The 24,339-nt window shown below is 48.4% G+C and overlaps 2 protein-coding genes across 3 annotated transcripts in view; both read right to left on the bottom strand.

Moving 5' to 3' along the window:
- Positions 1-4,506: 4,506 nt before the first annotated feature.
- LOC309522954 (uncharacterized protein) overlaps positions 4,507-24,339 on the bottom strand; it is a 63,266-nt gene continuing 43,433 nt past the window's right edge. The window contains exons 7-9 of one of the 2 annotated variants that reach the window (XM_082206714.1): positions 6,349-6,498; positions 4,989-5,215; positions 4,507-4,799 (exon numbers count right to left, since the gene is read on the bottom strand). In XM_082206714.1, the coding sequence (XP_082062840.1) occupies positions 4,793-4,799; positions 4,989-5,215; positions 6,349-6,498 (384 nt within the window). In that variant the 3' untranslated portion in view covers positions 4,507-4,792. The remainder of the gene's footprint in view (positions 4,800-4,988; positions 5,216-6,348; positions 6,499-24,339) is intronic. The other variant, XM_082206715.1, reaches the window with a different exon arrangement.
- LOC309522772 (vomeronasal type-2 receptor 26-like) lies at positions 9,459-20,001 on the bottom strand (the record flags this gene model as incomplete). Its single annotated transcript, XM_082206323.1, has 6 exons — positions 9,459-10,357; positions 10,630-10,756; positions 15,903-16,130; positions 16,840-17,649; positions 17,946-18,237; positions 19,778-20,001. The coding sequence occupies 6 exons, from the start codon at positions 19,999-20,001 to the stop codon at positions 9,459-9,461; spliced, it is 2,580 nt and encodes an 859-aa protein (XP_082062449.1).

Below are 24,339 nucleotides of genomic sequence, written 5' to 3'. Positions count from 1 at the left end.
ACATCTGATGACGAACTCAGTATTGCAAATCAAAAGTGTAAAATGGTCCGAACTACATGCCCAAAAATACTCAGCATATTTCCAACAAGGACTAAAACAAGCATATTCAGGCTTAATCGAGGATTATTATGATTATGACCAAACTCTAAGACTATTCTCGAATCTGCTTCAGCACCTGGAACCCTGGGAGATTGGGGCGTGCACATCCGCATCTCTGCATTTATTTGTGGATTTGACTTTATAAGTAACAACTTATATTATTCGTTCTCCGTCCTCCTGAATGTGGAGTGGTGGCTTGTGTTTCCATTTAAATTTAATTCCTTATTCCGAAATGTATGGAGAGGTTGGATCCTGCTTGGTGGTTCCCCCTTTGGACATTTGGCTGGACACAGTGAGAACAGGATTCTGGACTAGTGAGAACAGGGAGAACAGGATTCTGGACATGCCCATTGGCATGCGTGTCCGTTTTTTTACTTTTTGAAATATGGGAACCCTAGTTAAGGGCCCACCGCCTCCAATTTAGGTGTCTCTTCCAGGCCATTCCTGGAGGGACCCCTCTTCCTCTTCCATTTCCTGAAGCTCTGGGACAAAAACAAAACAAAAATTGCAATGTAAAGAAGTCTGAAGGACAGATCAGGCCAAGATGTCCCCAGAGGCTCTCTATTTCCTAAATAACTCATAGGAAAGATCTGCCTAGTCCAGCCTCATGTTTCTCACATTATATAACCTCTTCCCTCCTCATCCCTCTTTCCTTTTGTGTTGCATCTTTCAGTTTGACAGGCTGAGGGCAGGGGAAGTGTCTTGCATTTTACTGAGCTGCAAGCTGCTCTGGGAGCCTTTTTACTGAAGGGGGGGGTAGAAGTGATTGTGAGAAGAATGGACAGCAAAGCATGCTGGGAAGGAGGAGGTGAGGGAAATGAAATGAAACCTAATAAAGGATAATTTATCAATAAAGCTAATAAGCAAAACCGAACAAAAGACACCTTGAGATTTATTTATTTGGTTATACACTGGAAAAACGAGTAAATTGCAAATTAATCCGGAACCCTTCCGCAACACCTTCAGATTTCTTTATTTAGTTATAGATTGGAAAATGGGTAATTTTCAATTATAGGAAACAGGCTACTTGTTTGTAAGATGAATGGGCAGCAAAGCATGCAGGGAAGAAGGAACGGAGGAAGAGAGAGAAGCCCTGTCAGCAGCACCTGGGAGAGGGGAGAGAATGTGTGGCATCTGCCATGCAGGCAGGTCTCTGCCCCAAGGAAGCTACAATCAGAGACTGACAAGAGGGAAGGTCTGCAGATCCTGCACTGATTGCCTTCTCTGCTTCCCCAAGTTTGCCTGGTTCTCTTTACAGCCACCCAGGCTGGCGGTCACCACTCCTTCTCACAAGCCTCCCCACAGGGGAAAGTCACCTCTTGCATCTGCAATAGGACCTTCTTCCAAGCTGGGCTCCCGATAGCTCATGCCAGGTCCCCTCAGCTTGAAGTCCTCTATGTGCTCTCACCAGCCTCAGCCATATAGTCCAAAACATTTATAGGGCACCAAGTTGGGGAATCCTGGATCTCACTGAGTGTTCGGTCTGGCCTCCATGGGTGATGGCTTCACCAGCAGCAGAAAGACCTTTGATGTTCTTCTCCAGAGCTTCTTTATTAAGGAAGCCATCCTGCAAGAGAGGAAATGGCGCGCTGGTTGGTTAGCTCATTTGGAGCCCCTTTGGACATAAGGGCATCAGAAGCGCAACTCAGCAAAAGGAACTCACCACGAGGTCTGGAGAACTGAATTTTGTCGTGGGGGATGATCATGCTTTACACTGAAACGTGCAATCGGTACCAGAGGGTAAAGGTAAAGGTAAAGGTACCCCTGCCCGTACGGGCCAGTCTTGCCAGACTCTGGGGTTGTGCGCCCATCTCACTCAAGAGGCCGGGGGCCAGCGCTGCCCGGAGACACTTCCGGGTCACGTGGCCAGCGTGACATCGCTGCTCTGGCGAGCCAGAGCCGCACACGGAAACGCCGTTTACCTTCCCGCTAGAAAGCGGTCCCTATTTATCTACTTACACCCGGGGGTGCTTTCGAACTGCTAGGTTGGCAGGCGCTGGGACCAAACAACGGGAGCGCACCCCGCCGCGGGGATTCGAACCGCCGACCTTTCGATCGGCAAGCCCTAGGTGCTGAGGCTTTTACCCACAGCGCCACCCGCGTCCCCCTAGCCAGAGGATAGTGTAACCCAATTAAGTGCAGGCAACCTGGGTCAGTTCTGGCCTTGGGTAAATACGGATAGGACTGAGCTCTACAACTGGTACCGATTGCAAATTTCAATGTAAAGCATGATCATCACCAGCGACAACATGCAATTCTCCAGACCTCACGGTGAGTTCCTTTTGCTGAAGTCTGAGTTGCTGGAGTGAAGGGGATCTCAGTGGCCACCAGCCGCAACCAGCACACAGCCCATTTAGAGGGCACCAGGTTGGGGAATTCTGGTTCTCACTGCATAACATCACACCCACCTGGGGAGGTGGAAGGAGATCCTCGAGGATGGAGTCCAGGACCTCCCTCTCTCCCAGAGTCCTCCGTCTCAGCATCCCCGCGGAGACCTGCCACTGCTGTTTCCTCCTGGCCTCTGCAGGCGCAGGAGACTTCCCCAGCAGTGGCAACAGCTGGGAGGCTCTCTGGCTGGCAAGGTCCCGGTTGCTGCTTGGTTGGAGGCGCCAACCCTGGTTGTTCTCCACATCCTGGAGCTTCATCCTGCAGAAGAGGAAAAGGCCCACTGGTTGGTTTGCTCATTTGGAGCCCCTTTGGACATCAGAAGAACCCGGCTGGATACGGCCAACAGCCCGGAGTAGGATCTTGCTCTCAAAGGGGCTGACCCCTTTCTTTCCCTGGCTCACCCCTTTCTTTCCTTACAGCAGCTGTCTAAAGCGCGCTCCCGAGCGGTAACCCCTTGGGGAGCGCCTAGGGATGTGCACCCGGGGGGCCCCCCCTGTTGGTGCTTAACCCTTCCCGGTTCGACCGGATAGTCTGTTAGGGCCAATGCCTCAAGCCAATACCACTCTTACCTGTAATCAATCAAGTTGTGGCCATTTTCGCCCATTAACCTAAATTCTGGTGTCTGGTGTCCTTATTTACTCCATCTGTGGGAGGGGGCGGGAATTGCCACGCAAAGCTAATAAGTGAAAGATAACAAAAGACAATTTGGGATTCATTTATTTAGTTATACATTGGAAAACGAGTAAATTTCAATTATAGGACACAGGACCCTTGTTTGTGAGAAGAAGGGGCAGCACAGCATGCTGGGAAGAAGGATGTGAGGGAAATGAAATGAAACCTAATAGAGGTGAAATTATCCATAAAGCTAATAAGTGAAACCGAACAAAAGACACCTTGGGATTTATTTATTTGGTTATACACTGGAAGAAACGGTTAAATTTCAAATTTAACCCGGGGAGGCTGGCAGGGGCAGGACCCCCAGGTGGGCCCGGGAGAGAGAGGGGCCCCTGGGGGGATTTGCACTCTGCACGCCCTCAGAGGCCGGAGGCGCTGGCAGGGGCAGGGCCCCCAGGTGAGCCCGGGAGAGAGAGGGGCCCCTGGGGGGATTTGCACTCTGCACACCCTCAGAGGCTTTGTAGTCTAAGTTCAGGGGGCTCTCTGAGCCAGCATATCTCGGGGGTGTGTGTGAGGGGTTTCTTCCCATTTGTCGACATGCTTCTTAAATTGTGGTGCCCGGAATTGGACACATTATTCCAGCTGCCGCCTGACCAAGGCAGAATAGAGCTCAGTCTTGTAAGACACTGGTATTAGTCGCAATAAAAGTAATAATAATCACAACAAGATAGTAATATTAGACTTAGTTAGCAAATATTTATGCTGCTTAACTGTGTGCAATGCAATCCCTTATTCATTGTTGTGCATAGTAATTTTAAGTGCATTCTTAATATTACAATCAAGGTGCAGTACTTTTAAAATGCCTATTTTCTTTAAATATAAACACAGAAATAAATGAAGCTCCCAATTCATCGGATGATGACCTGTGCCACAAAGAGGGAACCAGGCAGAGGGCCTTTTCAGTGGTGGCGCCCGCCCTGTGGAACGCCCTCCCAGCAGATGTCAAGGAAAGAAACAACTATCTGACTTTTAGAAGACATCTGACGGTAGCCCTGTTTAGGGAAGTTTTTAATGTTTGATGTATTTATCGTGTTTTTATTATTCTATTGGGAAAGAAGATTCCACCTAAACATTAGGAAGAACTTCCTGACAGTAAGAGCTGTTTGACAGTGGAATTTGCTGCCAAGGAGTGTGGTGGAGTCTCCTCCTTTGGAGGTCTTTAAGCAGAGGCTTGACAACCATATGTCAGGAGTGCTTTGATGGTGTTTCCTGCTTGGCAGGGGGTTGGACTCGATGGCCCTTGGGGTCTCTTCCAACTCTATGATTCTATGATTCTATGGACTCTCCTTCCTTGGAGGTTTTGAAGCAGAGTTTGGATGTCCATCTGTTGGGATGCTTTAGCTGAGATTCTATGCCATATTGCCCCTTCTTTTCAAGCCACCTTCCAGGATCTTTCCCCTCTCAGTCCTGCCTTCTCTTTCTCCTCCAACACCGCAGACGCTGTCGTTCTCTCGCACTTCTCCTTCGCCGTCCACCCTTTGCCCGCTGTCTTCTCAAAAGGTGTCGGGCTCTAGGACTGGGGCTGGCCGTGTGGGACGCTGGTGTAGGGCCACGAGAGTTTGGGTTTCTCGCCCGGCTTGCCTCCGCATTCTGATATTTTCTTCCTCCTCTCCAGTTTGTACCACAAGGATTAAGACCTGTGCAAGGACAACAAAAAGGAAATGTCCCTTAGGGACTCGGGCGCCTCCAGCTGCTACTTCCCCTGCCACCACTGGCGGAGGAAGGTGGGGTGCGGGGGGGGGGTATTGCCCCAAGTGTCATCCCTGGGGTGTGTGTGACAAAATCTCCCCGGGTGAATCGGTGCGAGCCTCCCAACTCCTCCTCACCTTGGTTCGGGGTGGACACAGCTGCGATGCTGCCGCATCCAGCTCCTGAGCCGCGCGCCGAGTGGCCTCCTTTCTGCCTGCGCCCCGCTGCTGGTGCCTCTTGTACTGGGTTGCCCCGGTGGCACTGGTGGTGCTGGCGGCGGCGCTCTTCTGAAGACCTTGTGGACCCAGGAGATGATGGTAGCCAGGCAAGTGGGGGTCTTCGGGGGCCTTTTTTCCTCGCAGTCCTGTGAGAAAAGTAAACAATTCACCTCCAGATTCTGGGAAAATGCCACAATCATTAATCAATCAAACAATCAAACGATTGATTAAACCCGTATGCCATCCTTCACCTGAAGCTCTCAGGGCGGCTTACAGCATAAAAAATACAAAATAAAAACACAGCATATGTATTAAAAACAAAAACGAACTCATAAGCCGACCTCCCAATCCACAAGCATGTTCCATTAGCCAAAGGCTGGTTCTGGAGCAGAACTTTCCACGTTGGTGACACACTTTGGAGACATGCCTCATTTCGCAAGACAGGGATTCAGTTCAACTAGCCCTTTTCCAGCCCTGGGAGGAGCACTAAGGTGTGCGACACACAGTTTGGGAAGCTCTGTTCTAGAGAAACGTCTTTGCTTGGCATCCAAAGATACATAATGAAGGTGCAGATGAGCCTCCCTGGAGAGAGCATTCCGCAAGTGGGAAGCCACCACAGAAAAGGCCCCTTCTTGTGTTGCTGCCCTCCAGACCGTTTGTGAAGGAGCCACACGAAGAAGGGCCTGTGTGGTGGCAGGCTGTCATAATCCCTCCTTTTCTTTTTGGGGGCGAGGCGTTATATGAAAGGGTTGTAGTCAGGAGGGAACACTCCTCTCCCAAGTTCTCATGTGGTCAGCCTTGGAGAAATCTGAATGAGACACAAAACCAAGAACAAGCGGGTGAGGGGAAGGTATAGGAGGCAGAAACCCCCAGAGAGAACTGGCTTTGCGAAGTGCCAACATGGTTTTATTATCGCCAAACCCACTTTGCAATTAATAACTTCATTTGGCAGGAGCCACCTGGAAACTCATTCTAAAGAGATATCTTACAAAACAAATACCAAACCAAAAGGAACCCAGGAGAATTATCTCCACCCCCATCGTTCTGCCCGGACACTGAGATCCAGCGCTGAGGGCCTTCTGGCGTTTCCCCCACTGCACTAAGCGAAGTTACAGGGAACCAGGCAGAGGGCCTTCTTGGTGATGGCACCTCCTGTGGAATGCCCTCCCAGGAGATGTCAAAGAAATAAACAACTCTCTGACTTTTAGAAGACATCTGAAGGCAGCCCTGTTCAGGGAAGCTTTTCATATGTCAGGAATGAGTGTATGTTTCGTCTGACCTCGATTACGCTTGCCTCCAGGTGTTCTCCGGGTGGGGGGCACGACAAGTCAAGGACCTCCCTGTCCTCTTTGTCCTCCCCGTCCTCCTCTGGGGGGCTCCCTGGTTGTTCTTGTGGCTCTTCCTCCTTGATAGCCACTTCAGAGGCTGACTGCTGGCAGAGACAGGACCCCAGAGGTGGTGGTGGGGAGAGGGGAGAAAGAGAGCAGCACAAAATGAGGCAGGAACCCAGAAGGGAAACTCTCCTGCCCACGTTGAGTCGCTAGCCAGGGAAGCCCTACAGCCCTGGCGCCATGGGGGGCTGGTCCATCAGGAGGAGTGGGGCAGCAAGCATGGTCTGCCCTTAGCAGCCCCCTGCCTGTTTGCCCCCTTGCTCACCACCGTCTAGAAGGTGGCCTGACCGGCCGGCCAGCTTCCTCCTCCTCCTCCTCCTCAGCCTCAGGGTTGCCCTTGTGCAGCTCAGCAGGGCTTCCCTCCTGCTCTGTCTGCTACATACCTCATTGACGGAATCCCAGAAGGAATCGAGGGAAGACAGGGAGGACATAGAGGACAGGGGGGAAAGGCTGCTGGGGGAGCTGGTTGGGGAAAGTTTCGGAACCTGCAAGGAAAAGATGCAAAAGACGAGCAATTAAAAAACCAAACATTAAAACTCAAGGCACCCATAACTGAAACAACAGTTTCTTTCTTTTTTAAAATAAATTTTTATTGAGTTTTCACATTTTATATAGGCATAACAAACACAAAAAGACAAAGACAAACATGTATAATTTCCAATTCTTACTTTCATAACCACTTTCTCCGACTTCCCCGCACTTCCCCTTCATGCATCCTAATTCCAGTAATTAGTTCAGCAAGTTCTAGTCTCTTATCTTTAAAATATTAAATCATATTTTAACTTAATTCTTCTTCATTAACCAAATTTAACTTATATACATCAATTATAATCATTACATCCTTTTCAAAGGTTGACCTAAGTTCCTTTCCACCAATTTCCCGATTTTCGTGTTAATTACTAAACATAATAACTAAACATAAAAATCATAAAATTATCCTGCTTTTAGATTCAAATAACTCTCACCCCCCCTCTTTCCCGGTTTCAATCTCCCAAAAAGATGTCCACAATATCAGTTCCTGGCCTGGATTCCTCACGTCCGAGGCCTTCAAATCTCTATCAGTCCCTCTCCGTCGGTTTTGTTGGTAATCCTTTATGTTGGCCCTCAAATTTCGAAGAAGCTCTATCCCAGTAAGGTCAATGTTTCTTCCAACCAGCCCTCCAAATCCAAAAGCAAAAGCGGAGCCCCAATCATATTTCTTGCTTCTTTTAAGTGCAAAGAAAAGCCTTCTCTCTTTCTCCATCGCTCTGCCCCTCCATCAAGTTTAAATGGAAGAATAAGAGAAAAATAAAATGATAAGAAACAGGATCCTTGTTTGTGAGAAGAAGGGGCAGCAAAGCATGCTGGGAAGAAGGACCTGAGGGAAATGAAATGAAACCCAATAAAGGATAATTTATCAATAAAGCTAATATGTGAAACCGAACATAAGTCTCCTTGAGATTGAATTATGTGGTTATACACTGGAAAAACGAGTAAATTTCAAATTTATTCATGCTGGGATTCGACCATTGGCCCAACGGAGCTGGCAGTGCATGCTGGGAAGTCTGCCCCCCCCCAGTGTGAACCGTGCCGGTGGAGACTGGCGGGAGTCGCAGGGCCTTTTGAAGGTGGCCCCTTCCCCTCCGAGGGCCACATGACCCTCCTCGTCCGCCAGGGACACCAGCGCCTGCAGCCCGTCCAGCTGCACTCTGCACGCCCTCAGAGGCCAGAGAGGCTGGCAGGGGCAGGGCCCCCAGGAGAGAGAGGGGCCCCGGGGGGATTGGCACTCTGCACGCCCTCAGAGGCTTTGTAGTCTAAGCTCAGGGGGCTCTCTGAGCCGGCATATCTCTCTGGGGGGTGAGGGGTTTCTTTCCATTTGTCAACATCCTTCTTAAATAGTGGTGCCCGGAATTGGACACAGTATTCCAGGTGGGGACTGAGCAAGGCAGAATAGAGCTGAGTCTTGTAAGCCACTGGGATTAGTAGCAATAAAAGTAATAATAATCACAACAAGATTAGACTTTGTTAACAAATATTTATGCTGCTTAACTGTGTGTGCATTGCAATCCCTTATTCATTGTTGTGCGTAGTAATTTTAAGTGCATTCTTAATATTACGATCAATGTGCAGTACTTTTAAAATGCATAATTTCTTTAAATATAAACACAGGAATAAATGAAGCTCTAAATTCATCGGATGATGACCTGTGCCACAAACTGGGAACCAGGCAGAGGGGCTTCTCGGTGGTGGCGCCTGCCCTGTGGAACGCCCTCCCCACCTCCTTTCACAATGACTCACCCAGATTGGCGTAGGCGGCCTGCCACTCCCGTGAGCCCCGGAGTTCCCTCTCCCCTCTAACCCTGTCCCTAACCCTGGCCAGTGCAATAACATTCATTGGATCCCAGTCACGGGTTGGCTAAGGTCAGCTGCTACTCTTTGGAACAGGGAGCTGAGCTTACACAATACAGAAATTAAACCAACAGACTACGGAAGATGTCTTTAATGAATTTCTCAGTTTATTGATATACAAAGCTTAGGAGAACGAAATGGTGTGAAGTGAGCTTATGAATGATAGCGCATAAATGCGGGAAAAGGAGCATAGAAAATTGAATACATAGAACTGGCATAACCAAACAGTATTGGGGAATATTAGAATTGATATGGTTAATAGGTAGTCATGACAAAGGAAACAGACTCAAAAACCTAACTAATCTCTCCCTCCAGCCTATCTTGTTGTGAGATAAATATAAGTTCCCAAAACACAAAATTTTAAAAAGATAATAGTATACAAACTAAGGGCAGTAGACCAGGACTCACTGTAGTCCTTGGCAAAGCAAGGTAGCAAAACATTTCCTCCCATCTTCCTGTTCATGTCAACAGGACTTCCTAAAACCAGGGCTAAGAAGGAACACAATTTCTTTCAGAGGTGGAGAATAAGGAACATGGATGAGCAGGTGTGTTTCCTTTATGCACTTCTGGACATAGGGAACATGGACTATTTTAAGAATCAGATGTCCCCTTAATTCCTTGTTGTCAGGTGCTCCTTTGTGTTCAGATCAGGCCTCAGCACAATAATGTAGCACTTCGGAAGGAAGATGCAGCCCAGAAGCCCAGCACTGGAGGCCAACATAGAGAAGATCTGCACGGCCACCATGTACTTGCCCTTGGTGCTCAGGTAGGTGGGCACAAAAGACACCCAAACACTGCAGAAGACCAGCATGCTGAAGGTGATCAGCTTGGCTTCGTTGAAGGAGCCGGGCAACTTCCTGGCTAGGAAAGCCACCGTGAAGCAGGTGGCAGCCAAGAAGCCCAGGTAGCCGAGGGCAACGTAGAACATGGCCACAGACCCTTCGTTGCATTGCAGGATGATCTCCTCCACCTGGGAGAGCATGTCAGACTCTGGGAATGGGGGAGAAGAGCCCAGCCAGATGGTGCAGATGAGAACTTGCCCCCCTGAACAGGAGATGACAATGGAGTTGGCCAGACTCTTGCCCAGCCATCTCCTCACCCTGTTCCCGGGCTTTGTGGCCAGGAAGGCCAGCACCACCGTGATGGTCTTTGCCAAGACAGAAGAAACAGCAACTGAGAAGATGATGCTGAAGGCCATTTGTCGGAGAAGGCAGGTCTCTTTCCTTGGGCGCCCAATGAAGAGGAAGGAGGAACAAAAGGAAAGCAGGAGGGAGACGAGCAGGATGTAGGAGAGGTCCCGGTTGTTGGCTTTGACTATGGGAGTTTCCTTGTATTTAATGAAGATTCCCAACACAATGCCTGCTGTTAAGGACAAGAAGAGGGCAATGGAAGCTAAAACCATTCCCAAATATTCTCCATAAGTCATGAAGATGATAATCTTGGGGACACATTGATCTCTGTCCTTGTTTGAATGGTGATCTTCTGGGCATTTGGTGCAATGTTCTGCATCTGGGGAAGAGAATAAGAGTGGCTGCAGCATCACTTACATCCCTAATGATCTGTGCTCTATTATGTTTTGAAGAAATCCTAGAGATTTCTTCCTTATGGTCATTCCTTTCAACTCTCTTCCAGGATGTAATGAAGGTGATTAATCCTAAAGAAGTTGAGGAAGGAGCCACATTCTACAATGTCTGCAGAATTCTCACAAAAAGTGTGTGAGACTGGATTACTGCCCTGTGTTTACTCTCTCCAGAAATACCTTCTCCCTTGCAGTCACCCACCTTCCTGGGCGGAGAAGGTCCCTTCCGCACACTGAGCGCAAGCGTAGCAGCAAACGGGCTTTCCTTCTAGAACCACCTTGGCATATCCGGGTCGACATCTTTCTGTACACCTGGAACGAGGTACGGCCTTACCAGAAAGACAAGAAGGTGCAACAAAGAGGAACAGTTAGGATTATTTGTGAGTATGTAATGCACTCACAGAGTGTTTGTTGTGGGGGAGGAAGGGAAAGGAGATTGTTAGCCGCTTTGAGACTCCTGAAGGGGAGTGAAAGGCGGGATATCAAATCCAAACTCCAAACTCTTCTTCATGGAATGAATTCAAATGGATCTCTGGGCTGCAGCCTTTGACCCCTCATCAGGGTCCTTTCAACCCCCCACTGACCATTGGGGTGACCAAAATATCTTTTTCTTCGTAATTCGTTCAGGACAACTGAGGTTTGCGCCACAGAACTCTTTCCTCTTCTCCATTTACCTGCTTCCCTGCTTAATAAATCTTCAAAGAAAATGGCATTGGAGTCTGAAATGTGATTTCCCAAATTTCAGTATTCTGATAATCTCTCAACCACTAATTAAGACAAATTTAATATGACTTTTCCAAATATTGGTTTCCCTCACTCTGTTCTTGAGGCATGCAAGGTTTCCTCTCGTCATTGATGTATTTCCCAAATTATTTCTAGTTCACGTGCCATTCCTTAACATCAAACTTATATTACAATAGGGTTTGTTTGTTTTTAACTTCTCATCCTTCACCAACAGCCGTGCACTTCTCAATTCCTGCACGTAATATAGTTTATCATTTGCAACATCTACAAGTGAGCTTACTCCACAAATTACAAATTAAAATAATCCACACTAAATCAGTAATTATCATTTCAATAATAATAATAATAATTGGACTCGATGGCCCTTGTGGTCTCTTCCAACTCTATGATTCTATGATTCTATGAATTGCGTGGCTATTCCCTCCCCCCCCCCCACAGGTGGAATAAATAAAGACAACGGACACAGCGTTTTAGATTAATGGGCGAAAATGGCCACAACTTTATTGATTACAGGAAATGAAGGGTATTGGCTTTAGGCATTGGCCCTTAACCGACTATCCGGTCTGACCGGGAAGGGTTAAACACCAACAGGGGGAGCCACCCGAGATGCGCATCCCTAGGCGCTCCCCGAGGGGTTACCGCTCGGGGGCGCGCTTTAGGCCCTAGCCTCCGTAGGTTTCGGACGAGGCGTCGCCCCTCGGAGTCCTTTAACGAACTACCCTTCAAGCATTGGGGGAGGTGATGGCGTTCCTCCTCCCCAACCTCATCTGCATGACAATACCCCGGCCAATGCCTACCGCCAAAACCGAGGGAGTTGTGACGATTTGCTACGAGGTAGGCGAAAAAACCAAGTGGCTCACAAAACCAGCCAATTAGCCAAATGGAAAAACTCCTACCAGGCCCCTTGCGGCGACCAGCCGAAGCCCATAGCAAGGTCAATGGCAAAACCTAAAGGGCGGGTGGGTGGGAAACCGCGTCGTCTCCGGGGTGAAAAGGGGCCAGCCGAGGGCTGCCCCGACCTTAAGTGGCCTTTCTAAGGCCCACCCCTGCCACCAGCCGATTGGCTGGCGCCACAGGGGATGCTAATAGGGGGAATCCCTGCCTCCCGCGAGGCTGGCGCCAGCCTCGCGAGAGCGAGTGTGGGCGGGGGTCGTGATCCCGCAACCCCCCCTCCTCCTGACGATCGGAAGGGGCATTATAATTATTTATTATTTATACCCCGCCAATCTGGCTGGACTTCCGCAGCCACTCTGGGCGGCTTCCAAAAGAATATTAAAATACCGTTGTACATCATAAAAAGCTTCCCTAAACAGGGCTGCCTTCAGATGTCTTCTAAAAGCCTGGTAGTTGTTGTTCTCTTTGACATCTGATGGGAGGGTGTTCCACAGGGAAGGCACCACTACCGAGAAGGCCCTCTGCCTGGTTCCCTGTAACTTGGCTTCTCGCAGTGAGGGAACCGCCAGAAGGCCCTCGGTGCTGGACCTCAGTGTCCGGGCAGAACGATGGGGGTGGAGACGCTCCTTCAGATATACGGGACCAAGGCCGTTTAGGGCTTTAAAGGTCAGCACCAATACTGGTAAACAGCTGCCCTGGACACAGATTTGACCTGTGCCTCCATGGACAGCTGTGAGTCCAAAATGACTCCCAGGTGCGCACCTGGTCCTTCAGGGGCACAGTTACCCCATTCAGAACCAGGGAATCCTCCACACCTGCCCACCTCCTGTCCCCCCAAAACAGTACTTCTGTCTTGTCAGGATTCAACCTCAATCTGTTCGCCGCCATCCATCCTCCAACCGCCTCCAGACACTCACACAGGACCTTCACCACCTTCACTGGTTCTGATTTAAAAAAGAGGTAGAGCTGGGTATCATCCGCATACTGATGAACACCCAGCCCAAACCTCCTGATGATCTCTCCCAGCGGCTGCATGTAAATGTTGAAAAGCATGGGGGAGAGGACAGAACTCTGAGGCACCCCACAAGTGAGAGCCCAGGGGTCTGAACACTCATCCCCCCCCACCACTTCTGAACACGGCCCAGGAGGAAGGAGCGGAACCACTGTATAACAGTGCCCCCAGCTCCCAGCCCCTCTAGACGGTCCAGAAGGATGTTATGGTCGATGGTATCAAACGCCGCTGAGAGATCCAGCAGAACTAGGAAACAGCTCTCACCTTTGTCCCTAGCCCGCCGGAGATCATCAACCAGTGCAACCAAGGCAGTTTCAGTCCCATGATGAGGCCTGAATCCCGACTGGAAGGGATCCAAATGGTCCACTTCTTCCAGGCGTGCCTGGAGTTGTTCAGCAACCACTCGCTCAATCACCTTGCCCAAGAATGGAAGATTTGACACTGGGTGATAGTTGGCTATCGTGGCTGCATCTAAAGATGGTTTTTTAAGAAGTAGTTTAATAACCACCTCTTTCAGCGGGTCTGGGAAGGCTCCCTCACGGAGGGAAGCATTCACCACCCCACGAAGCCCATCGCCCAGCCCTTCCCGGCTAGCTTTTATAAGCCAGGATGGGCAAGGATCAAGGAGACAAGTGGTTGGTTTCACTCGTCCAAGCAGCCTGTCCACATCCTTGGAGGTAACAGATTGGAATTGATCCCACACAACTTGACTAGACAGGACTCTAGCACTCTCCTGCCCCGGCCCTGCTCCCACGGTGGAGTCTACCTCTTCTCGAATCTGAGCGACTTTATCTGCAAAAAACTTTGCAAAGTCATTGCAGGAGATCATGTGGCCCCTACTGGGCCCTGATGGAGCAGGTGGTTATGCTAAATTGTGAACCACCTGAAAAAGTCTCCTGCTGCTGTTTTCCGCAGATGCAATAGAGGCGGTGAAGAAAGTCTTCTTCGCCGTCGCTATCGCCACTTGGTAGGATCGACATTGAGCTCTAACCCGTGTCCGGTCAGATTCAGAATGGGTTATCTGCCACCGGCGCTCTAGCCGTCTCAACGATTGTTTCATTGCCCTCAGATCCGTGGAAAACCACAGGGCTGTCCGTGCTCCATGCAACCGGAGAGGGCGCTTTGGAGCCAAACAGTCAATAGCCCTGGTTAACTCCACATTCCAGCGGGCCACCAGGGAATCAGCTGAAAGGTCATCAACATGGGATAAAACATCCCCTACCACTCTCTGGAAACCATTTGGATCCATTAAGTGGTGGGGGTGGACCATCTGAATCGGTCCCACCTCCCTGCAAAGGGGAAGGGTCGCGGAGAAGTCCAGTTGCACCAGGAAGTGATCTGACCATGGCACTTCTTTGGTTTCGCTTTTACTTAGTGTCAGATCACCAGCATCCATCGAGGTGAACACCAGGTCTAAGGCATGCCCGTGGCTATGGGTTGGGCCAGACTTATTCAGGGACAGCCCCATGGAGGCCATGCTTTCCACGAAGTCCCGAGCGGCCCCTTGTAAGGTCGTGTCGGCATGGATGTTAAAATCCCCTAGGACAACCAAGCTAGGTGTCTCCAGGAGAACATCCGCCACGACCTGAAGCAGCTTGGGCAGGGAATCCTTGGTGCAGCGGGGAGGTCGGTACACCAAAAGGAATCCTGTACTGCCCCTATTGCCCAACTTCCAGAACATGCACTCAGAAAACTGGGTCTTCCCAATAGGACGCCTGGTGCAGACTAATGACTTCCTAAAAATCACTGCAACCCCCCCTCCCCGCCCACATGACCTGGGTTGCTGTGCGTAAGAGAAACCTGGTGGACAAGCAGCGGCAAGGACAGGCCCATCTGCTTCATCCAACCAGGTCTCTGTCACACATGCCAGGTCAAATGCTCCATCCACAATCAGGTCGTGGATGGCAGTGGTTTTATTCATCATTGACCTGGCATTGCACAGCAACACTTTCAGGTCATGTGGGTTTCCCTTGCTGATTCCAGTATCCTTCCAGTCAGGACCAGACCTGGAGGCAGGGATAGTCCTCAGACAACGACTAAGCCTGCTTCCTCGGTAATGACATGGTCTGGTCTTAGCGTAACTCCTCCTCCTACCCATGATCACTGAGATCGATTGTCCCAGTGCATCCCCCCCTGTGGAACCTGCCCCAGCCATTTTGTTTGCTGGGACCCACTCCCAGGCAGCTCTGACCCCTCCCCTTAAAATCAAATTAAAGCCTATACAAAAAACAAACTAACAGAACAATAAAACTAGAAAAACAAAAAACAAAGTTACAAACACAACATAATTAAATTAAACAAATTCCCACACCCAACTAAACACCCACCCCACCCCACCCCACACACCGAGGCCTCCCTGGAGCCCCATAAGCTGTGGAGGTGAGTATGGGGCCTGCCCCCAGGCCCAAGGTGGAAAATGGGCTTCAGGGGGGAGCGGTCCTCCCCAAGACTCACCGGCAAAGCAACAGCAATTGCTTTCCATCCTTCTGCATGTATGAAAACCCAATTGTTCACTTTTACTAGGTGTTTTCCCTTTTCCTCTACGTAGTCCATTCGGTTAAAGATTCTGTCCAGAATTCTTAAATTCTCAGTATGGCTCGGAAATAGATGGTGTCTTCTCTGAGGACCTCTGGGCTCTATCCTGTCTTTGAGCACCCCAAATCCCCCTTCTATCTCTGCTGCTGTGGAAAGAAGGAGTGGCGGTTGCAGCTGTTATCGACGGTCAAGACACCGTTGGTCAACCTGATATAGTCATTTTGCAGTGGTTGTTCAAGGAAAAGCATATTCAGGATCTCCTAGCCTCCCCTCTCTGTGATTCCCCTTACCTTGTTGAATTTCTTTGGCCACTCAATGGCTTCTGGGTTAATGGTGAACTTTATGCCAGCAGACGTCTCTCTCCTTATATTCCCAATTTTCACAAGGTCACGAGACTTATTGGGAGACATCACCCAGTTCATAATATCGAAGTCTCCTGGCAGCTCCCAGTTCTCATCCAAGCACAGCCTGCCTCTGGAAGTATTCAGACACCGGATTTCTCTCAAGAAAGGGTGAAGCTGGAATGACAGGGGAAAGCACCAGCACTGAGAAACCTTGAAGCCAAGATGGATATCTCAGTCCTACTCACTTCGACCTCTTATGATTTGGGGCCTGCGTGTATCTCATGTAGACAGGAATTCCTATTCAGCCATTTCTATTACTACAGACCATGCAAGTGTCCCAGTTTTCTAGGGACATCCCTGAATTAGAGACAGTTTTTCATGTGATCCCGAAATTCCCCACTTTTACTTAGAATGTCCGTATATTCATTGGAGAAATGTTGGTGGATGTGGAGTTTTTCAGCCCACAAGCCGTCCAATCCTATATCAGGAATTTTTAAATGTTTAATATTTTAGTATGAATTTCTTTATGTTGGGAGGTGCCCAGAGTGAGGAGGCAACTGAAGAAGATGTATAAACAGTGCTATTTTTCTAGAAAAGAAGGTGCCGGAACTCACCATGAACACCTCCCTCTGAGAATGGCAATGGCACCCACCTGAAAGGTGTCAAAACTGAGTTCCAGCGAGTTCCCACCTGAAAAAAAGCCCTGGCTATAAACAGAAAGATTATCATTATGGAATGGGATGTTTCTATTTTCATCAGAGAAATGTTGGGCGGTATGCTACTATTACTAATACTAATAGTAACTATGATATTTTACAGGTCTATCCCCAGTCAAGATCAGCATCTGTGTGGACTGCAGTTTGCAAAAGGGGGAAGGAAATACCTGCCACGGCTGTAGCCTTTGGGGTCCCCATTGCTCTCCTTCCTCCACCATCAGCCTCCTCTGGGATCTAGATGAAAGCGAAGCATGCAATGCCTGAGCCACAGCCTGAACATTGATGTAAGTGCCATAGCTGTCATAAGACAGGACTCTCTCACGCTCCTCTTGGGGCAATGGCTGCAGTTTCTCCTCCTCTCTGCATCTTATCCTGCCTTTCACGGACAACAGGTGCTTTGAATATGAACACTGAAATGCTTGATTGAAATAATCCCCAAGATTGGTCTGCAATTTATATTTGTCACCTTTGCTGCTCCTTATTCCAGTCTGAATTGCAAAGGACAGAGAACCATGGAGGTGCTGGAATAGATTTGGAGGGAGGAAAAAGCCAATTCTGATTTCTAGCAAAGCTGTTGTGATCCAGACTTTTGCCCCTATTTCCTTCTCATAGATATTGCTTATTACCATGAGTATTGTGATACCCAGTGCATTGGTTATATAGGAAACAAATACCCCAACTTGTCTCCATAGGAAAAAAGGTTCCCCAGGCCTGATAAATTGATTTAGATCATTTTCTGGTACTTTTTTTGATAAAGCAATGCAGATCCCTTTGCTGAGCATCAGAGGTTTCACAGCGCTCTCAAATCTTTCTCCACTGTCATTGTCTGGAGTGCAGAGGCCAATCCACGTCCATCCAAAATACAGGAGCAATTCAACAATCCCCTGGTACTGACTTTCCTCTTTAGGAGTCATCCAGTATATAAAAGGGAACAGGGTTGTACCTTCAAGAACCTGGGCAGTGAAGCCATAACTGATCTAGCAAGGAAAGCAAAAGACCAGCAATTTACTTTAATTTCAGCATAACAGATATTTAATTATCTGTAATGACCAATATCTAAATCACTGCTGGCTGAGGCTGATGGGAGTTTTAGTTGGAAACATCTGGAAGTGTCAAGCTGGTGAAGGCTCAGTTTTGAAAAAGGGATGTTGGATCCATAGCTCAGGATTTCCCCATTTTTAAAAATATCCCTGCTTGACCTATCCAAAGAAAAAGTAGTATTTTATGCAGTTGAAATTCTCTGTGCTTCCATGCTCTCCCACTAGTTAGTTACCTGTGGGATTTTGTGGATGCCTGACAAGGCTGAAATCACTTTTGAGATGACAGTATTGCCTCTTTCAAGAACAGCCAGCAGGGGATTCTGTTCTCCACAGTGATAATTGGGAATATTGCATCCACTGCCTGCAAGCAGCTCTAGCATGGCGTCCGAAGTCATCCTTGCATCGAAATAGTTCTCATAGATGTTGTAGCCCAGAGTAATGTTGGGTAAGAGCCTGAGATCCTGGTTGATCTCTTCGATGGTGAGCAGGAAAGACAACATGTACCAGAAGAACCTAGGTGCCTCCCTGCAATAAATGAATCCTTTAAAAAGAGTGAAACGTATATTCATATGAATGTGGGTGGGGATGTTATATTATCCACAAAGATTAGTATTTATTTATCCTATTGCATTAATATCAAACCTTTTGCTTTCTCGCATAACAAAAATTTGGAAATCTCTGCTTTGATGCAAACAGCACACAGAGCTGTTCAACAGTGGAACAGACTCCCTCTGAAGTTTCCTGCTTGGCAGGGGGTTGACTCGATGGCCCTTGTGGTCTCTTCCAACTCTATGATTCTATGATTCTATGAAGGTGACCATGTGTCATGGATGCTTCAGGTGATATTCCTCCAGGTCCCTTCCATCTCTCCAACTCTATGATTCTTTTCTACTGCGGTTCTATGAGTAAGAAATGAAGGCGCCCCTCAAAATTTGTGATATAGTGGGAAACTGCTGCAAAGGCTGCTTTTGCTGCAATGGTCTTTGGCTTTTTCCAAGGGGCTAGAATAAGAGACAATTTTATTGAAGGAGGAGAAGCACCAAATACCTAAGTCCTCTTTTAGTTACAATGAGGACTTGTGGCTTGCAGGTTTGAGTGTGTGTTAAAATTCTGGATCAGCCTCTACACCAATGAGGACACCCCCTGGTCTGTATTTTTCCATATAATCATTTTATTTGAAGCATATCATTCCTGCTCTTCACCCATAAAAATCTAACCATTTTCAAAAATTACTTAAAGGTAAAGGGACCCCTGACCATTAGGTCCAGTCGTGGCTGACTCTGGGGTTGCAGCGCTCATCTCGCTTTATTGGCCGAGGGAGCCGGCATACAGCTTCCTGGTCATGTGGCCAGCAGGACTAAGCCGCTTCTGGCGAACCAGAGCAGTGCATGGAAACGCCGTTTACCTTCCCGCCAGAGTGGTACCTATTTATCTACATGCACTTTGACATGCTTTCGAACTGCTAGGTTGGCAGGAGCAGGGACCGAGCAACGGGAGCTCACCCCGTGGCGGGGATACGAACCACCGACCTTCTGATTGGCAAGTCCTAGGCTGTGTGGTTTAACCCACAGTGCCACACGCGTCCCTCAAGAGTTACTTAAGACAATTCTAAGTTTCTTAAATCAGCCACTAAACGCCACGCAGAGGGTCTTAAAAATCCATTTGTAAAACTAAGATTCCTTAATGACAGTTGCTAAATTGTCCAAATGAAATAATATTGAATAAAGCCTTTGAGCCTTGGCATCCTGCAGGTGAGGAAATTCATTGCATCCTTTTGATCCCTTACCAGATTCATTGGCATCCTTGCAGTCTACTGAAAGCAACACAGAATCAAAGGTAGGAGAGTGTTTCACTAAGAACGACCCAGAGAACATTGAAATAGGAGAGGTTTGTGTGGAATCTTTTACTGGACCCCCCCAGCGCCCATCACCCCCAGCCAGCAAGACCAGTGGTCAGGTCCTGCAACATCAGCCCTTGGCTCCCCAGCCCTGAGAAAGGAGCTGTTTCCTTGATAAACAGGAACCACTAGAAGGACTGGAGAACCATGAAACTGTGAAGTACATACTTTTCAATCCTGGCGAAGGGTGTCTGAGAAAAGACGTATGGAGTTTCCTTAAGGTATTTTGGAGATATGATCCCACTGATGAGGAAGTGTCCAGGCTGGTAGTAATTGCGAGCATCCGTTTGATCCCTGACCAGATTCAAGGGGCATTTCGCCTTGTGGTTCCCGCAAACTCCAAAGGGCATCGTGAGCAGCAGAAGCAGCAACAGACGGAGCAGGGATCTCATTCTGGCTCTGTCTCCTCCCACCAAGAAGACAACACAGAAGAACCCAAAGACTTTTGCAAACTCAGACTGAGTGGGCTTTCCCAATCTGGGTGGTTTTCAACTCTACCTTCGGAGCTAGGAAGCACAAGGCAGGCACACCCCTCTTTTGCCAGCTCTGCATCTTGACCCAGTCTGTCTCCAACACAGGAAAAATTCTCTGCACCAACTTTTTCTTTCCCAGACCCAGCGCAATTAATATTGTCATGTTGCTTTCCAAGGCTCATGCAATCTCCAGAAATATCTCCTGAGCTTTCAGAAGATGAGATGACTATAATTTTGATTATTCCAAGTGGAATAAGTTTCAGCACAATAACTTTCCGAAGTCTTGAATGGCTCTGGCAGCAGGTGCAGAGCTGGAGAAAAACATGAGGGCGAAAAGTCAAAAGGTGTTTTGGGGAATTGGAAGTTTGGCCTGAACTTTGCTCCCAAGGACCAAAGAAGAGGCCTGCATCTGGATCCGACCATCGACTCTCCTTCCTTGGAGGTTTTTAAGCAGAGTTTGGATGGCTATCTGTTAGGGATGCTTTAGAGAGCCAGTGTGGTGTAGTGGTTAAGAGCGGTGGACTCGTAATCTGGTGAACTGGGTTCGCTTCCCCGCTCCTCCACCTGCAGCTGCTGGGTGACCTTGGGCCAGTCACACTTCTCTGAAGTCTCTAAGTCTCACTCGCCTCACAGAGTGCTTGTTGTGGGGAAGGAAGGAAAAGGAGATTGTGAGCCGCTTTGAGACTCCTTAGGGTAGTGATAAAGCGGGATATCAAATCCAAACTCTTCTCCTTCTTCTAGTTGGCCACTTTGGGTGGATTTGATTCCTGCCAATCCCTTCTGGTTCTCCCCCTGAAGGGAAGTAGCATGTTGGTGGTTTTGAAGCAACTTCAAGTGAATTTCCACCCCATCTTTGAAAGGCTTCTCCAACAGAGGGAAGCTCTCTGGGGTTGGTGGAGGGAAAAAAGGTTGCTCTGAGCCTTAGGCTCTCCCTTCCCCTTTGACATTTTCTGCGGAAGGACAGCTTCTGTTGCACATGGAGCCAACTTGCTCCCCGTCTTTGAGCAGAAACTTCTCTACTCATAAACAAATTGTGTGCGCAGAAGCCAGGCTAGCATTCTAGCAGCTTTGTTATTCTTTATCAAGTATTTATTAATATGTATTTATCTATTTATTTGACCTATTTCCTAAAATCCATGCACCATTTAATTAGGGAAATCACTGTTGCTAATCTCCCTTTGCTGAGCAAGGTTTTGGAGCATGTGGCCGCACACCAGATGGTGGTGGTGGTTCCAGTCCTACTTGGATGGTCATTCCCAGACGGTGTTACTTGGGGAATGCTTTTCAGTGCTGGGAACCGTGAATGTGGGGTTCCGCAGGGCTCAATCCTATGTTCCACATTGTTGAACATCTACATGAAATTGCTGGGTGGGGTTATCTGGAGGTTTCAAGTAGGTTGTCAGAATTATGCTGATGACACTCAGCTCTATTTCTCCTTCACATCTGCAGGGGAGGCAGTGGAAGTGCTGGACCAGTGTCTTGCCTCGGCAATGGACTGGATGAGAGCCAACCAACTGAAGCTCAATCCAGATAAGACTGGGGCACTGTTAGTGGGTGGTTCCCTAGACCAGATGGGTGGGAGGTCGCCTGCTCTTGATGGGGTTATGCTTCCTCTGAAGGAGCAGGTTTGTAGCTTGGGGGTACTCCTGGGCCCTTTGCTGTCGCTCGAGGCTTGGGACTCCTCAGTGGTGGGGACTGCCTTCCATCAGCTTTGGCTGGTGGCCCAGTTACACCCCTATCTGGACAGGGATAGCCTAACTACTGTTGTCCATGCTCTGGTAATCCCAAGGTTAGATTACTGCAATGCGTTATACGTAGGGCTGCCTCTGAAGACAGTTCGGAAACTTCAGCTAGTGCACAATACACTGATCCTGGTCTGACTGCACTGCTACCAATTCATTTCTGGGTCCCATTCAAAGTCCTGGTATTGACCTATAAAGCCTTAAATGGCTCAGGACGGCAGTACCTCAAGGACCGCCTCTTTCCATATGATCCTACCCGGACCCTGAGATCATCTTCTGAGGCCCTTCTTCGGATGCTTCCTCCTCAAGAGGTCAGGAGGGTGGCAACACAAGAACGGGGCCTTCTCTGCAGTGGCTCCCCGTCTGTGGAATGCTCTCCCCAGGGAAGTTCACCTAGCACATTCATTATACGCCTTTGGACATCAGGCAAAAACGTTCCTTTTTGGTTGATTTGATTGACATCCTTTGCCCTTTTAAAATGTGCTTCTTTTTGGGGTGTTATTGGGTTGTTGTTTTTATTTTGATTATATATCTTCTGGTTTTGTATATTAATTTTGTTCTGTGACCTGCCCTGAGACCTCCACGTATAGGGCAGTATATAGATTCAACAAACAAACAAACAAACAGACAAACAAACAAGTCAGCTTTCTCAGGACCTTTATTTATTAAATTTATATAGCACCTTTCATTGGAACGCTGCAGGTTGAATTGCTATAAGACTGAGAGTCTAGTAAGCTTTCCACTTGTATGGAGTGATGAAAGTTTAAGTAGGATGTAATCCTGGCTAATTAATATAAATGCTTTATCAGTGACTCATAAAGCATTTACTGTATTTTTTGCCCTATAGGGCGCACCGGCTCATAGGGCGCACTCTTTTTTGGGGGGGGAGGGAGCCCCAAAGAGCAAAGAAGCCATGACAGCAAGCGGGACCTTCTCCTCTGAGTCCATGAAAGCTGAGCAGCTGCAGGGGGAGTCACTCTGTCTCCTCCTCCTAGTCTTACAATTTAGCCCATTAACATTCCACAAAATGATTTTAAGATCCATGCAGATTCAATGGTTAGCTTCTTTATTTCAAACAAACAAACAAAAATTATATAATGCTTTGCATCTTCCCTTTATGCGTTCCCTCCCACTTATTTTCCCCCACCCCTTTTTATTTTCTGCCTTTCCTTTCAAAGTCTTCCCTTAACACCTCCCCCCTTCCCTTATACCCTTCCTTTATAGGCTTATCACCTAAGACAACAATTCAACAATATAATACAGAATTATACATAAAAAGGAAATAGAACAATGCAGGACCATTAGCAAGCTCTGGAGGGAGGAAACTCAGTTTCCTTCTTATTGTAATTTCTTTGACCCACAGAAGGTCTCGCTGTCTCTTTTCTCAGTTCTTTCTTTAGCTGTCCCTTCTTGCTCGCTTGCTTTCCTCCTTTCCTTCCTCCTCCTTTGGGCGTGGGCAGCGTGAGCTAGCAGTTTTTCTACGCCATATTGCCCTTTCTTTTCAAGCCACCTTCCAGGATCGTTCCCCTCTCAGTCCTGTCTTCTCTTTCTCCTCCACCACCGCAGACGCTGTCGTTCTCTCGCACTTCTCCTTCGCCGTCCACCCTTTGCCCGCTGTCTTCTCAAAAGGTGTCGGGCTCTAGGACTGGGGCTGGCCGTGTGGGACGCCGGCGTAGGGCCACGAGAGTTTGGGTTTCTCGCCCCGCTTCCCTCCGCGCTCTGATCTTTTATTCCTCCTCTCCAGTTTGGACCACAAGGATTAAGACCTGTGCAAGGACAACAAAAAGGAAATGTCCCTTAGGACTCTGGCGCCTCCAGGTGCTACTTCCCCTGCCACCACTGGCGGAGGAAGGTGGGGTGTGTGGGGGGGGGTATCGCCCCGAGTGTCATCCCAGGGGGGTGGCAAAATCCCCCTGGGCGGATCTGTGCAAGCCTCCCAACTCCTCCTCATCTTGGTTCAGGGTGGACACAGCTGCGATGCTGCCGCATCCAGCGCCTGAGCCACGTGCAGAGTGGCCTCCTTTCCCCCTGCGCCCCACTGCTGCCTCTTGTATTGGGTTGCTCTGGTGGCACTGGTGGTGCTGGCGGCGGCGCTCTTCTGAAGATCTTGCGAATCCGGGAGATGATGGAACCCAAGCAAGTGGGGGTCTTCGGAGGCCTCTCTTCCTCGCAGTCCTGTGAGAAAAGTAAACAATTCACCTCCAGATTCTGGGAAAATGCCACAATCATTAATCAATCAAACGAACAAACAAACAATTGATTGATTCAATCCGTACGCCGTCCTTCATCTGAAGCTGTCAGGGCGGCTTACAGCATAAAAATACAAAATAAAAACACAACATATGTATTAAAAACAAAAACGAACTCATAAGCCAACCTCCCAATCCACAAGCATGTTGAAAAGGCCATGCGTTGTCCAATTAGCCCAAGGCTGGTTCTAGAGCAGAACTTTCCATGTTGGTGACACACTTTGGAGACATGCCTCATTTCGCAACACAGGGATTCAGTTCAACTA

The sequence above is a fragment of the Podarcis vaucheri genome (genome assembly GCF_965113315.1).
Source record: "Podarcis vaucheri genome assembly, chromosome: 18".
In the NCBI taxonomy this organism is placed as follows: Eukaryota; Metazoa; Chordata; class Lepidosauria; order Squamata; family Lacertidae; genus Podarcis; species Podarcis vaucheri.
This window is presented reverse-complemented; position numbering and strand designations above follow the sequence as displayed.